At 48.7% G+C, this 15900-nt stretch overlaps 1 protein-coding gene across 5 annotated transcripts in view; it reads right to left on the bottom strand.

Moving 5' to 3' along the window:
- LOC137305927 (MAP/microtubule affinity-regulating kinase 4-like) overlaps positions 1-15900 on the bottom strand; it is an 87985-nt gene that overhangs the window by 51166 nt on the left and 20919 nt on the right. For all 5 annotated transcript variants that reach the window (XM_067974879.1, XM_067974873.1, XM_067974874.1 and 2 more), the window contains exons 2-3: positions 5587-5784; positions 3861-3914 (exon numbers count right to left, since the gene is read on the bottom strand). In XM_067974879.1, coding sequence (XP_067830980.1) covers positions 3861-3914; positions 5587-5784 — 252 coding nt within the window. The remainder of the gene's footprint in view (positions 1-3860; positions 3915-5586; positions 5785-15900) is intronic.

Raw genomic sequence — 15900 nt, 5'->3', positions numbered from 1 at the left:
TAAAGAGGAGAGAGAGAGAGAGAGGGAAAGAGGAGAGAGAGAGAGAGAGGGAAAGAGGAGGAGAGAGAGAGAGAGAGAGGGAAAGAGGAGGAGAGAGAGAGAGAGGGAAAGAGGAGGAGAGAGAGAGAGGGAAAGAGGAGGAGAGAGAGAGAGAGAGGGAAAGGGAGAGAGAGAGAGAGCGAGAGAGAGGAAAAGGAAAGAGGAGAGCGAGAGAGGGGGAAAGGGAAAGAGGAGAGCGAGAGAGGGGGAAAGGGAAAGAGCAGAGCGAGAGAGGGGAAAGGAAAGAGCAGAGCGAGAGAGGGGAAAGGAAAGAGCAGAGCGAGAGAGAGGGAAAAGGAAAGAGGAGAGCGAGAGAGAGGGAAAAGGAAAGAGGAGAGCGAGAGAGAGGGAAAGGGAAAGAGGAGAGAGAGAGAGGGAAAGGGAAAGAGGAGAGAGAGAGAGGGAAAGGGAAAGAGGAGAGAGAGAGAGGGAAAGGGAAAGAGGAGAGAGAGAGAGGGAAAGGGAAAGAGGAGAGAGAGAGAGGGAAAGGGAAAGAGGAGAGAGAGAGAGAGGGAAAGGGAAAGAGGAGAGAGAGAGGGAAAGGGAAAGAGGAGAGAGAGAGGGAAAGGGAGAGGGAAAGAGAGAGAGAGAGAGAAAGGGAAAGAGAAAAGAGAGAGAGAAGGAAAGGGAAAGAGAAGAGAGAGCGAGGGAAAGAGAAAGAGAAGAGAGAGCGAGGGAAAGAGGAGAGAGAAAATTAAGAACTTGCATTTATATATTGCTTTTTATGACCTCAGCACCTCCCAAAGCGTTTTCCAGCCAGTGAAGTATTTATTTGAAGTGTCGTCACTTGGTTGTAAATGTAGGAAACACAGCAGCTAATTTGCAAACAGCAAGATCCACAAACAACAGCGTCGCCCAGGACACCGGGGAGAACTCCCCTGCTCCTCTTCGAAATAGTGGCCGTGGGATCTTTTACGTCCACCTGAGCGGGCGGGCGGGCCGGCCTCGGTTTAATGTCTCATTTAAAAGACGGCAGTGCAGCACTCCCTCTGTACTGCACTGGAGTGTCAGCCTAGGTTTTGTGCTCAAGTCTCTGGAGTGGGACTCGAACCCACGATCTTCAGACTCAGGAAGCCAAAAAGGTTCCAGGTTTGATCCTGGAGTTAGCTGAGCCCAATTACAGCAGAGGTAAGGAGAATGGAACAGAAACTGGACAAAATAGCCCAGATTCCTGCTCTTGACTATTATCCAGAGACCTGGGGATCGGGCAGGAAAGTGGAGTTGAGGTCGAAGATCAGCCATGATCTTATTGAATGGCGGAGCAGGCTCGAGGGGCCGAATGGCCTACTCCTATTTCGTATGCTGTTATGACGTCTGTTGGAAAGGAGAGGGGAGAGAAAAGGGAAGCAAAGGAGGAGAGAAAAGGATGAACAGGCAAACCTGCTTTTATATACTGGTCTGACGACATCCCAAAGCGACTCACAGCCAAGGAATTACATTCGAAGTGCAGGCGCGATTGGTTTGGTGGCAAATTTACACACAAAGTCCCAACAAACAGCAAAATGAGATGGATAATCGGCTAGTCTGTTTTGGTGGTGTTGGTTGAGGGAGGATTGTTGGTCAGGAAACCAGGAGACATCCTGCTCGTCTTCAAATAGTGCCACGGGATCGCAAACACCCAAACAGGTAGACGGGGCCTTGGTTTAACATCTGAAGTGTGTGTGTGTGTGTGTGTGTGTGTGTGTGTGTGTGTGTGTGTGTGTGTGTGTGTGTGTGTGAGAGAGAGAGAGAGAGAGAGATATAGGCCTTCCAAAGTTGAACACCATCTTGGTTGGTCAATGGCTAATTGGGCAATGTACCAGGGGACCAGGCCCCGAGGAGGAGGCAACGCAACAATCAGGGAGAAAGCTCTCGTTCTCTCTCTCTCTGTGAGAGATGCAAATTTCCATGTTGCAGATTTTTTTTTTGTTGGAAATAAGTTATATATTAAAAAAAGAAAACCAATCATTTCCTGCTGGTTTCTTCTGACTGTTAACAATGAGTTTACAAGCAGCCGCCAATCTACAAACCTCCCACTTTTGCAGCAACTAATTTTTATTGAGCTCAGCGTGTGCCTATTTATAGTTAACACCCCCATAGTCTGTACAATGTGTACCAGAAACACAGTGGGGGGAGCAGAACACACCATAAACAGCTGAAGTTTCATTTTCATTGTTTACAGCATCACCAGAACCCCTCGATTAGATTCCAGCCTGTAACTCACTCCCGGGTATCTGTTATTCTATATATAAACCCCCCAAACCCCTCGATTAGATTCCAGTCTGTAACTCACTCCCGGGTATCTGTTATTCTATATATAAACCCCCCAAACCCCTCGATTAGATTCCAGCCTGTAACTCACTCCCTGGTATCCATGTACAAACTGTTCTAACAGAAGTTTCCAGAAAAGCTGATCTGTGGCACCAACTGGTTACCACTGAGTATTTGCAGGAATCAGCCAGACCATACTAATCAATAATCAATGTGAGACTTTCAGAACAAAACACTTCCCAGCTGCCGACAATCAGCAAACCCACAGCGACTGACAATATCCTTCAAAACAACCAACCTTCGAATGAAAGAGGGATGGGTCTCTTCTTCTGCAGCCTTCCCCTGGAGCAACTGCTGAACCTAGATTTTGTTCCTATTCTTCACCAATTGATGAGGAGGGTAGTGATAGACTTCAAGAGGATTAGACAGGCTGGTGGAAAGGGCGGACACGTGGCAGATGAAATTTAATGCAGAAAAATGCAAAGTGATGCGTTTCGGTAGGAAGATCGAGGAGAGGCAATATAAACTAGAGGGCACAACTCTAAAAGGGGTACAGGAACAGAGAGATCTGGGGGTATATGTGCACAAATCGTTGAAGGTGGCAGGACAGGTTGAGAAAGCGGTTAAAAAAAACATATGGGATTCTGGCTGTATAAATAGAGGCATAGAGTACAAAAGTATGGAAGTCATGATGATCCTTTATAAAACATTGGTTCGACCACAACTGGAGTATTGTGTCCAGTTCTGGGCACCGCACTTCAAGAAAGAAGTGAAGGCCTTAGAGAGGGTGCAGACGAGATTTACCAGAATTATTCCAGGGATGAGGGACATCAGTTAGGTGGATAGACTGGAGAAGCTGGGGTTGTTCTCCTTGGAACAGAGATCGTCGCGAGGAGATTTGACAGAGGTGTTCAAAATCATGAACGGTCTAGACAGAGTAGAGAGACACTGTTCCCATTGGTGGAAAGGTCAAGAACCAGAGGACATAGACTTAAGGCGATTGGCAAAAGAACCAAAGGTGAGATGAGGAAAAACCTTTTTACACAGCGAGTGGTTAGGATCTGGAATGCACTGCCCGAGGGGGTGGCGGAGGCAGATTCAATCATGGCCTTCAAAAGGGAACTGGATAAGTACTTGAAAGGAAAAAATTTGCAGGGCTACGGGGATAGGGCGGGTGAGTGGGACTAGCTGGATTGCTCTTGAATAGAGCCGATGCGGACTCGATGGGCCGAATGGCCTCCTTCCGTGCTGTAACCTTCTATGATTGACCCCTCCCAAAATCCACATCACCTTTCTTAACATTGGAGGAGCCATCCTGATCACCATACTCTTCTCAATGGTAACTTTGTTGGCATTAAGAAGAACTCCAGGCCCAGGCTCAGGCCCCAGGTCCAGGCCCCTGAACAATTTAGATTTGGATGATCAGTAGAAATTTGGATTGGGGTCACTCAGGGTGGAATCTCAATGTAGAGACCAAACGTTCCAGCATTGTAGCCTCATTATACTGGACTTTCTTTCACCACCATTTGCAAACACACAAGAATTGCACATGAACCAATACCATCTCCTACCTTTTGTAGACTTGTTGGGTTCAGTTGGGTTTTATCAATGATTTTTATTGCAACCTGGAGCAAAAGAGAAAGAAAAAAATTAAGGAGGAGTCTTGGTGCATCTTTCGCGGAGAGAGACTAAATTAATCAATGGAAAGAATGCCCGCAGTGTGCTGGGGAAATCAAGGATTGGCAGATGGAAGGGGTCTCTCGATGGGCCGACTGTCGATCAGGATGTGAAGCAACTTCTCTGAACAGCAGGTACCTGAACTAGTTAAACACCCACAGTGTCTTGTGTGCCGAATTAGTTCATTGTTTAACTTACTTTAATATTGCATTGTGTATCTCTCTCTCTCTCTCTCAATATACAGCTCAGCTCACACAGCTTCTTCCTCCCTGCATCCTCACCATCTTAAAATCAAATCTCACTGCGCTGTCTCCTACTCTAACTCTCTCTTTCCCAACAGACAAAGCTTCGAGCTCCTCAGTTCCCCCTTTCTCCTGCAGTCTAAAGGCTTTTAACAGGCTTGGCAACATCCTAAACCAACACTTCCTGATTGATCCTGTCCTGTGTTCTGCGCTCTCAGTCCTCACCTCCCAAACCCTCGACCTCCACCACCTCGGAGGACAAGGGCAGCAGGTGCATGGGAACACCACCTCCTCCAAGTTCCCCTCCGAGTCACACACCATCCAGACTTGGAAATAGTCGTCGTCGTCACTGGGTCAAAATCCTGGGACTCTCTACCTAACAGCACCGCGGGGAGCATCTTCACCATACGGACTGCAGCGGTTCAAGAAGGCGGCTCACCACCACCTTCTCAAGGGGCAATGAGGGGGTGAGCAATAAATGCCGGCCTTGCCAGCGATGCCCACATCTCGAGAACGAATAACTATCCTCCACTGAAGGCCCCGTCCCTACCATGCTCTGGAGAAGAGGTCACCAACTCGAGTTTGACAGTCACAGGCCTCCTCTCGAGACCTGAAAAGCTCTGCGAGGGTTAACGGTATGAAAACCCCCAGTGCCGACCTGCGTGGGTGGGTCTGATTATCGCCAACCTGCGCTCGGCTCTCCTCAGTCAGACTCATTACCTTCGAAAACTTTCCTTTATTAGTTATAAAAAGTATTGGAGAGGCAGGGGTGGGGGGAAAGGTTGGTTTGACCCACAGTCGAGAATCATCCAATTGGGTAACGAATAGACTGTTTGCTTTCTGATTGGCCGTGGGAAGGAGGGATGCCACGAGGATGGACATGTCGGGTGACCAGTGGCGGGAACGTGGGGGAGCGGGGGAATTGGAGGTGGATGAAACCTCCAGGAATATGTCCAACCAGAGTTGGCACCAAGGATTGCCAGGGTGTGGGGGGGGTCCGGAGAGGAGGTAAATTAAGTTTTCCCTTCCTCCCACAATCTGAAGGCTTTTAAATCCCATGTTTGGCATCAACTTGATTGAGGGAGGCGAGGAGATCTGCAGTATTGAGATCCTGGGAAAGACTGGGTTGGAGGCAGCATGAATACATCACACTGGAATTATAAATGGAAACAGAAACGCTGGAACTGCTGTTTTTCTTATAACCCCGGCTTTACTGTCTCCAGGGAACATATCTGTGGAGATAAATATGAATTGTAACCGCATGCGAGAGACAGAGAAGGAAGAGAAAGAGAGAAAGAGAGAAAGAGAGAAAGAGAGAAAGAAAGAAAGAAAGAAAGAAAGTCTCAGACCTCATCCCACCACCAGAAGCTGCCCTCACCTCTCGCCCGGTCAGGACGTGCCGAGCCAGCTTGACTTTGGCGAAGTTCCCTTTGCCGATGGTTTTCAGCAGCCGGTAGTTCCCAATGTGGGGGTGCTCGTCGGTGCAGGAGGCGATTGAGTTACGACACCGCGCCCCCAGGGACCGGCTGGACCAGGTGGAACCTCTCTCCGAGCGGCTCTCCATGTGCGAGGAATGCTGGGGAGACAAAGGAGGGACAGAGGCTTTGTTAGCGGCCGGAGACATAGCACCTTTAACGTAGTAAAACGTCCCAAGGCACTGCTCAGGAGCGATTATCAAACAAAAATTTGACACCGAGCCACATAAGGAGATACTAGGACAGGTGACCAAAAGCTTGGTCAAAGAGGTAGGTTTTAAGGAGCATCTTAAAGGAGGAGAGAGAGGCGGAGAGGTTTAGGGAGGGAATTCCAGAGCTTAGGATCTAGGCAGCCGAAGACACGGCCGCCAATGGTGGAGTGATGGAAATCGGGGATGCGCAAGAGGCCAGAATTGGAGGAGCGCAGAGATCTCGGAGGGTTGTAGGGCTGGAGGAGGTTACAGAGATAGGGAGGTCTATCAGAGACCAACCAGAAATAACGACAAATCCTCCTCATCACAACATCCAGTTGTTTCTTTAACATTCCAGAGATTTTTTTGCCTCCCCCGCATCCATTCCAAGTGTCAGCCGTGACTCAGTGGGCAGCACTCTCACCTCCGAGTCAGAAGGTCGCGGGTTCAAGTCCCACTCCAAGGACTTGAGCACAAAAATCCAGGCCGACACTCCGTGTGCAGCATTGAGGGAGTGCTGCACTGTCGGAGGTGCCGTCTTTCGGATGCGATGTTAAACAGAGACCCTGCCTGCCCTCTTGGGTGGACGTAAAAGATCCCATGGCCACTATTTTGAACAGCAGGTGTCCTGGGGCCAATATTTATCCCTCAACCAACATCACTTAAACAGATTATCTGAAGAAGGCATTCAGCATGCTTGGTTTCATTGGTCAGAACATTGAATACAGGAGTTGGGATGTCTTGTTGAAGTTGTACAAGACATTAGTAAGGCCACACTTGGAATACTGTGTACAGTTCTGGTCACCCTATTATAGAAAGGATATTATTAAACTAGAAAGAGTGCAGAAAAGATTTACTAGGATGCTACTGGGACTTGATGGTTTGACTTATAGGGAGAGGTTAGATAGACTGGGACTTTTTTCCCTGGAGAGTAGGAGGTTGAGGGGTGATCTTATAGAAGTCTATAAAATAATGAGGGGCATAGATAAGGTAGATAGTCAAAATCTTTTCCCAAAGGTAGGGGAGTCTATAACGAGGGGGCATAGATTTAAGGTGAGAGGGGAGAGATACAAAAGTGTCCAGAGGGGCAATTTTTTCACTCAAAGGGTGGTGAGTGTCTGGAACGAGCTGCCAGAGGCAGTAGTAGAGGCGGGTACAATTTTGTCTTTTAAAAAGCATTTGGACAGTTACATGGGTAAGATGGGTATAGAGGAATATGGGCCAAGTGCAGGCAATTGGGACTAGCTTAGTGGTATAAACTGGGCGACATGGACATGTTGGGCCGAAGGGCCTGTTTCCATGTTGTAACTTCTATGATTCTATGGTCATTTATCACATTGCTGTTTGTGGGATCTTGCTGGGCGCAAATTTCGTTGGCTGTAAAGCACTTTGGGACGTCTTTTGGGAGCGAAAGGCGCATTGATAAATCACTATTTTTAAGTGGGGCTAGTATTGCGCAGGTTTCTCCTCTTTTATCCTGTTTTCAGCTGCCTGGCCTAGTAAAGGCCGGCCGGCCGGCCTACTCCCGATCCCTGCCCAGCTGTAACTCTCTCTCACTGGATGATGTTGCAGCCTCCTCTCAGTGCCATCCTGGTCAATGCAGCTCAAGTTCAGAAGCTAAATGGGGCCAGAATCATGACATGGGAGAGTCCACTCCCCTTGGCAGCAGGCCAAGCCCAGCTTAGGCCCCACACTCCACACAAACATAGGGACATTAGGAGGCCATTCAGCCCCTCGGGCCCGCTCCGCCATTCAATTAGATCATGGCGGATCTGTACCTCAACTCCATTTACCCGCCTTTGCTCCATATTAGGGTCGCCAACTCTGGTTGGACATATTCCTGGAGGTGTCATCACGTGACCTCCTGTGTCCAACTGCCCCGCCCCCACACTCCCGCCATTGGTCGCCCGATATGTCCATCCTCATGGTGCCCCGCCTTCCTACACCAATCGGAAAGTGAGTAGACTCTGTTACCCGATTGGATGACTCTGGGCTGTCAATCAAACAGCCTTTTCCCATGTCCGATATTTTTTATAACCAGTAAACAAAAATGTTGAAAGAAATTTTTTTTAAAAAAATCTAACGATCTCAGTTATCCCCAACATCCACATCCTTTTTGGGGGGAGGAGAAAGAGTTCCAGATTTCCACTACCCTGTGTGCGAAGAAGTGCTTCCCGATTAAATGGCCTGCCTCTAATTTTACGATAATGTCCCCTCGTTCTTGATTCCCGCACCAGAGGAAATAGTTTCTCCGTATCTACCCTATCGAATCCTTTTAACATTTTGAAGACCTCGATCAGATCTCCCCTCAACCTTCCGTACTTGAGGGAATACAAGCCAAGTTTATCGAACCTGTCCTCATAATTTAACCCTCCAACACAACATAAACTATGAATGCTAGTCACCATTAACCAGAAGCTAACAAAAAAAAAAGGACACTCAGTTATGTGGAGAGACTGGAGAAGCTGGGATTGTTCTCCTTAGAGCAGAGAAGGTTACGGGGAGATTTAATCGAGGTGTTCAAAATCATGAGAGGGTTTTGATAGAGTAAATAAGGAGAAACTGTTTCCAGTGGCAGAAGGGTCGGTAACCAGAGGACACAGATTTAAAATAATTGGCAAAATGGGGAGATGAGGAGAAATGTTTTTTTTAAAAAAACGCAGCGAGCTGTTCTGATCTGGAATGCGCTGCCTGAAAGGGCGGTGGAAGCAGATTCAATCCTAACTTTCAAAAGGGAATTGGATAAATACTTGAAGGGGAAAAATTTGGAGGGCCTATGGGGAAAGAGCAGGGGGAGTGGGGCTAATTGGATAGCTCTTTCAAAGAGCCGGCACAGGCACGATGGGCCAAATGGCCTCCCTCTGTGCCGTGCGATTCTATGATTTCACACTGAGGCGGTTTATGGCGATGTTATTTGGTCCTCAGCCCCCTGATTGAGGCAAACCCAGGCAAATTCTGCTCTGCAATATTCCAGAGATCCCCTCAGTCACAACGACTCGGCAGCTGGCAAGATTCCAACGGTCCCAAACCCCATTCCCGTTCCCTTGGCACTGATCTGGAAGTTAACAGGCCCAGCTGCTTCCCATTCCGCAGCATTCCTCGCTCGAGCAGACAGCGTTGCCACAAAGATCCAGCATTTCATTCCCAAGAGGCTGGGATTAGCCAACTCACTGCCAAATTTCTACCCGGGAGAGTGACATTTTTCAGACGTCTAATTAGCTTTGTATAAAATGTGCAGTTTTGTTCTGTGTTCCTTGCGAGGGAGCTCGCTGTATGAATCATTAACCGAGTGTTACTGGACTGACATTCACTGACTGGCTGTTTATAGAATCTCCGGCAAGCGGAACATTTTTTGGCAAGTTCACTATGTTTGCATTTCTGGCCTTCCCCCCGCACCTCCCAACCTTCTTCAGAAGTTTATTTTACCTTTCCTGTTTTGCTCTTCCCTTTCTCCACCCCAAACCATTCCCCGGCCCCCCCTCCTCCTCCGCCTCCATCACCCCGAAACACAGTCTCGTTGCCACGATCGGCATGGCGATAGCCAGACTCCTCCAGGAGCTCGTCTACACGCTCGCTCTTCATGGGTGAGTCTAGTGAGCGTCTGCAGCCCACCTGACCCACGGGAAGCATCACAGCCCAGACTGATGCTGTCCCCACCCAACGTCTGCACGCTCAGGCAGGGAGGGGGCACGCGCACCCATACTCCACCAGGGACCGCGAGCTAGTGATCATATCCCCACCATTTCCATTCCCCCACCTTCTCCCAGTCTCAGGGTCAGAGGTCAATTGGTTTCCCCCGGCTAAACTCAGCACAGACACCAAACCGGACCTGGGAGCTATCTACGATTGGCTCAGCACCGTAGCGGGCAGTGCATTTACCAACTGAGGTGAACCTCCAGCTCAGTCTCTCAACCTCCTCCCCCCACCCCCACAACTTACGTTTGTGGGTTTGCCCCAATAGGGGCTACTGTTTATCACTCCGGGAGTGAGACACTCTGGAACGTGGGGTGGAGGTCAGGAAGAACACCACACGGCAACTCTCACTAACCCTGGAAAAGCATCTTAAAAAGGGCACGGTCAGCGGGGTCCAGTGCCTCCCAGGATGTAGGTCTCTCTGGGTTGCAACGATCGATGAGATCACGGTGACATCTCTCGCCCCCCGCGCCCCCACCCTGTATCTCAGTCCCTAAAAATATTTAAACTTGGAAGTGCACAAAGTAAAAGGCAACACAAAAGGTGGCTTTGTACAGATCTAGTATCTGCTGCAACTCAAGCCTATCCTGACAGCTGTTCCTGACTGTTATTTTGCTCCCTCAATGAAGGGAAGTAGGTACTTTTTAAAATTTCTCTGGCAGATCTGGGATTTGAAGAGAAAGAACTTTCATTTATATAGCGCCTTTCACGACCTCAGGACGTCCCAAAGTGCTTTACAACCAATGAAGTACTTTTGAAGTGTAGTCGCTGTTGTAATGTAGGAATCGCAGCAGCCAATTTGTGCACAGCAAGATTCCCACAAACAGCAATGAGATAACGACCAGGTAATCTGTCCTAATGATGTTGGTTGATGGATTAAATATCAGCCAGGACACCGGGGAGAACTCCCCTGCTTTTCTTTGAAATAGCAGCCGTGGGATCTTCTACGTCCACCTGAGAGGGCAGGTGACGGAAGACGAGACCTCCGGCAGTGCAGCACTCCCTCAGTACTGGCACTGGAATTGTCGGCCTGGATTACGCGCTCAAGTCTCTGGAGTGGGGACTTGAACCCACGACCTTCTGACTCAGAGGCGAGAGAGCGGCCCACTCAGCCATGGCTGACACTGGTCTTATTTCACTATTGAGCAACCAGGGTAAAGTTTGAAAAGAGGAAGAGAAGAGGTAATGGTCGGGAGATGCCAAGTTTGGATTTTAAGCTGTGGGAGGGAGGGAAGCGGAGGGTAGCGAGGAGCTTCATGGTTTTGTGGACTTGGGAAGGAGTTAATTAAACTGCGAGGGGTCTTGGTAGCAACAGAGCGAGGGCACAGGAGGGAGCAAGAGTGTGTAGGACAAAGATTTGAAGCTTTGGAGAAACAAGAGATCAAATCTTTGAAGGTGGCACGACACGTTGAGAAGGCTGTTAGAAAAAGCATACAGAATACTGGTCTTTATAAATAGAGGCACAGAGTACAAAAGCAAGGAAGTTGTGCTAAACCTTTATAAATCACTGGTTAGGCCTCAGCTGGAGTGTTGTGTCCAATTCTGGGCACCGCACTTTAGGAAGGATGTCAAAGCCTTGGAGAGGGTGCAGAGGAGATTTACTAGAATGGTCCCAGGGATGTGGGACTTCAGTTATGTGGAGAGACTGGAGAAGCTGAGATTGTTCTCCTTAGAACAGAGAAGCCTAAGGGGAGATTTAATCGAGGTGTTCAAAATTATGAAGGGTTTTGATAGAGTAAATAAGGAGAAACTGTTTCCAGTGGCAGGAGGGTCGGTAACCAGAGGACACAGATTTAAGAAAATTGGCAAAAGAACCAGAGGGGAGATGAGGAGAACTTTTTTTTAAAAACGCAGCGAGTTGTTCTGATCTGGAATGCGCTGCCTGAAAGGGCGGTGGAAGCAGATTCAATAATAACTTTCAAAAGGGAATTGGATAAATATTTCAAGGGGAAAAAAAATTGCAGGGCTATGGGGGAAAAGAGGGACTAATTGGACAGCTCTTTGAAAGAGCCGGCACAGGCACGATGGGCCGAATGGCCTCCTTCTGTGCTGTGAGATTCTAAGTTCAGAGAAAAGCACTGACCACAGTCGGATCGCTGAGGGGGAGAGAGAGGGAAATAAACTGCCAGGGAGAGAGAGAGAGAGAGAGAGAGGATGGGGAAGTAAAGGAGGAAGGGGGCCCAATGCACCATTACCACAATTAAAATCAAGCTCATACACTTGGCTATAAACCAAAAGGAAGTGACAGAAATACATTTGAAGAAAACACAGTGGCTGTTCACCTACCTACCGACCGGGCCCACAGGGCCAGGCTCCTATTCCTGAACAGTAAGTTATATTCAGACTGAAGCCAGTTCCTCTGCCTCTACAGCCTGCTCCGTTCCATGAACAACCCCTTCCTGCTGCTCACAAGGGCAGAGTTATTGATCACGTTAGCTGCATGGGCTGCCGGCAATATCAATTTGTTGGTCGCAGGGTGATTGATGAGTGAGGAGTTTCTGAAATGTAATTAGGGCACTCGAGCACAAGCAGCAGCGAGGACAGAGGCTTCTCTCCCTCTCTATCGTTCCACAGCCACAGTGAACGAGAATTTGCCTTTGCGACTGTCCACATTATTCCCAGGCCTCTCACTATCTTGTGGCCATCTATCACTGTTGGTTCAAAACACAAAGTCTCAATGGACTCTGCTGCCCCGTATCCTAGTCCCGTTCACCCATCACCCACCCTGTGCTCGCTGAGCTACTTCGGCTCCCGGTCCGGCAATGCCTCAGAGTTAAAATGCTCATCCTTGTTTTCAAATCCCCTCCATGGCCTCACTTCCCCCCTCCCTATCTCTGTAACCTCCTCCAGCCCTACAACCCTCCGAGATCTCTGCGCTCCTCCAATTCTGGCCTCTGTCAATGCGCTGGTCAACATTTCTCCCTCAACAATATAACTGATTAACTGCTAATTTATCGCATTGGTTTTCTGGGGCTTTACTGTGTGAAAATTGGTTTCCACATTTAAGAACCAACGAACTTGCATTTATATAGCACCTTTCACAACCACAGGACAATCCAAAGTGCTTTACAGCCAATGAGGTACTTTTGAAGTGTAGTCAACTGTGGTAATGTAGGAAACAGGGCAGCCGATTTGCGCACAGCAAGATCCCACAAACAGCAGTGTGACAATGACCAGATCATCTATTTTTAAGGTGTTGGTTGAGGGATGAATATTGGGCAGGACACCAGAGAGAACTCCCCTGCTCTTCTTCGAATAGTGGCCATGGGATCTTCTACATCCACCTGAGGGGGCACACGGAGCCTCGGTTTAGCGTCTCATCTGAAAGGCAGCACCTCCGACAGTGCAGCACTGGGAGTGTCGGCCTGGATTTAGCGTTCAAGTGTCTGGAGTGGGGACTTGAACCCACGACCTTCTGACTCAGAGGCGAGAGTGCTGCCCACTGAGCCGTGACTGACACCTTTTAACTATTTATTTGACTTTGTAACGACGGTGACCGCACTTTGAAAGTGAATCATTGGCTGGGACGGGCCTTTGGGTCGTCCTGCGGATGTGCTGAGGCACTTTATGATTGGAAGTTCTTTCTCCCCGTCCGCGCAGGTGGGGAGTCTTGCGAGGGAGCAATTCCGCAGGTGAGCTGACAAGTCAGTCCTCCGGGGCCTACTCTTCCTGGCTGAGCCCAGACAGACTATCGGCAGAGTATCTGAGTGGCGTGGGATGTGGAACCAAGCCTTCATCTGGGTCTCCGTGAAAATGCACTCAATAAATCAATGAATGTGTTTAGTTTGAAGATCAATATAGGAGAGAGAACACTAACAGGGCCTGCATCGCCATGGCAACAAGCCCAGACAGACACTTTACCCCATTTACACAGCGGAATATGCCTTGTGACACGCACTGACATCACCGCATTGCACAAATCAAATTTATCACATTAGGTTCACTCTTTTTTTTAATCGGAAAAAGGTTTAATTTTGGAAAGCTTATTTTTTTGTAAAACCGCACTGTTTTTGACACAACGAACGGTTCGAAGTGGAGAGTTGCAGCTGTGGTCGAAGGTGGCCCAGAGTTAAAGGTGAAGTATTCCAGGGATTGAAGGCTGTAACCAGAGGACAATTCGCCCTCCCCACATTTAGGGGACACCGCCCCTTTAAGGGTTCCGGGGGGGGGGGGGGGAGCGGGAATGAGGGGGGGGGGGAGCAGGAATGAGGGGGGGGGGGGGGAGTGGGAAGCGGGCAGCGGGGTCAGGAATGAGAGGGAGGGAGGATTGATAGAAGCGAATGTTCATGTAACAGTCTGCTGAGTGCTGGTAAATAAGCTTAAACAGTCAAAAACAGGATAAGCAGAACAATAAGGGGCGAACCTGCTGTCCACAACTGCGGCACCACTCAGCACTCCAATCACAACCCTATTATTACTGTTGCTTTCTCTTCCCCCCTCCCCCCACAATTTCCCCCTCACCCCCAATGGTTCGTGCTGGGTTACGGTTCAACAGGCCCCAGTACCGCAGCCAATTGGCGAGGACGGTAGGGTTGTGCTTCCGTTACTAGACTAACAATCCAGAGAACGAGAGTTCAAATCCCACCGCGGCAGTGTAAGAATTTGAATTCAGTGCTAAAAAAAAACCTGGAAAGAAAGCGGGGATTGGGGAACATAGGAACAGGAGGAGGCCATTCAGCCCCTCGAGCCTGTTCCAATTCAATGGGATCATGGCTGATCTGCATCCCAACTCCATCCACACGCCTTGTCTCCCTATCCCTTAATCCCCATACCCAACAAAAATCTATCGATCTCAGTCTTGAAAGCTCCAATTGTCTCCCAGCATCCACAGCCTTTTGTGGGAGGGAGTTTCCACACTTCTACCACCCTTTAACTTCTCTCCTGATATCAGTAGAAGTGACCATTGGTGTAAAAACCCAACAGGTTCACTAATTTCCTTCAAGAAAGGAAACCTGCAGTCCTTACCTGGTTTGGGCCTATTTGTGACTCCAGTCCCACTTCAACGTGGTTGACTCTTAACTGCCCTCTGAAGAGGCCTAAGTCACTCAAATTGTATCAAACATCACACGGGTTCAAGAAGGCGGCCCACCACCACCTTCTCAAGGGCAACTAGGGGATGGGCAATAAATGCCGGCCTCGCCAGCGGTGCCCACATCCTGAGAATGAATATTAAAAAAAATGCTTCGCCCGTGACCCTCGATGGGTGATCAGACCGCGAAAGGGCCTCGCAGCGCAAGCCGGTCCTGTCCTCACATGGTGTGTTCACCACCGCCTGCCAGGGAAGGGAGGGCGCACTCAGTACTGAGCAGGACAGGGAAACCCCGGCCGATTGTCCAGCCCAAAGCAACTGTAGCTAATTACCGCATCAAACGATGGAGATGGTGACTCCACACCTCCCTCGCCCCTTGCCCCTCGCCCCTCGCCCCAAAAGCCATCAGAAAGTCCCCGTTAATAGGGTCAAGAGTTAAATTATGAGGACAGGTTGCCTTGACTAGGCTTGTATTCCCTTGAGTGTAGAAGATTAAGGGGTGATCTAGTTGAGGTGTTTAAGATGATTAAAGGATTTGATAGGGTAGATAGAGAGAAACTATTTCCTCTGGTGGGGGGAGTCCAGAACAAGGGGGCATAACCTTAAAATTAGAGCTGGGCCGTTCAGGGGTGATGTCAGGAAGCACTTCTTCACACAAAGGGGAGTGGAAATCTGGAACTCTCTCCCCCCAAAAAAGCTGTTAAGGCCGGGGGTCAATTGAAAATTTCAAAACTGAGATTGATAGATTTTTGTTGGGTAAGGGGATTAAGGGTTACAGAACCAAGGCAGGTAAATGGAGTTAAGATACAGATCAGCCATGATCTAATTGAATGGCGGAACAGGCTCGAGGGGCTGAATGGCCTCCTCCTGTTCCTATGTTCTAAAAGAAAATCAAGGGAGTTTGCAATGTTGAAAAGGGAACCGTAGACTTTCAAAATAACCGGTTTAACAAACAGATCATCTGATGATGAACTTTACCAGTTCACTGTTATCGCCTCATCTCCACTGGAAGAACAAGTTTCCAGACTGGTATTTTCCACCATGACTCACTCCGGACACAACCCAAGAATTTCAGGGACTGGACAAAGCCCTTTTGATTGGAAGGAAGGAAGGAAAAAAGGCAGGAAGGAAAGGAAAGAGAGAAAGAGAGAAAGAAGGAAAGCAAAGAAAGAGAGAAAGAAGGAAAGCAAAGAAAGAGAGAAAGAAGGAAAGCAAAGAGAGGAAAGCAAAGAGAGGAAAGCAAAGAGAGGAAAGCAAAGAGAGGAAAGCAAAGAGAGGAAGAAGAGCAAAGAAAGAAAAGCAAA

The sequence above is a fragment of the Heptranchias perlo genome, chromosome 41 (assembly GCF_035084215.1).
Source record: "Heptranchias perlo isolate sHepPer1 chromosome 41, sHepPer1.hap1, whole genome shotgun sequence".
In the NCBI taxonomy this organism is placed as follows: Eukaryota; Metazoa; Chordata; class Chondrichthyes; order Hexanchiformes; family Hexanchidae; genus Heptranchias; species Heptranchias perlo.
The sequence above is the reverse complement of the archived record's forward strand: the minus strand, read 5'-3'. Positions and strand labels throughout refer to the sequence as shown.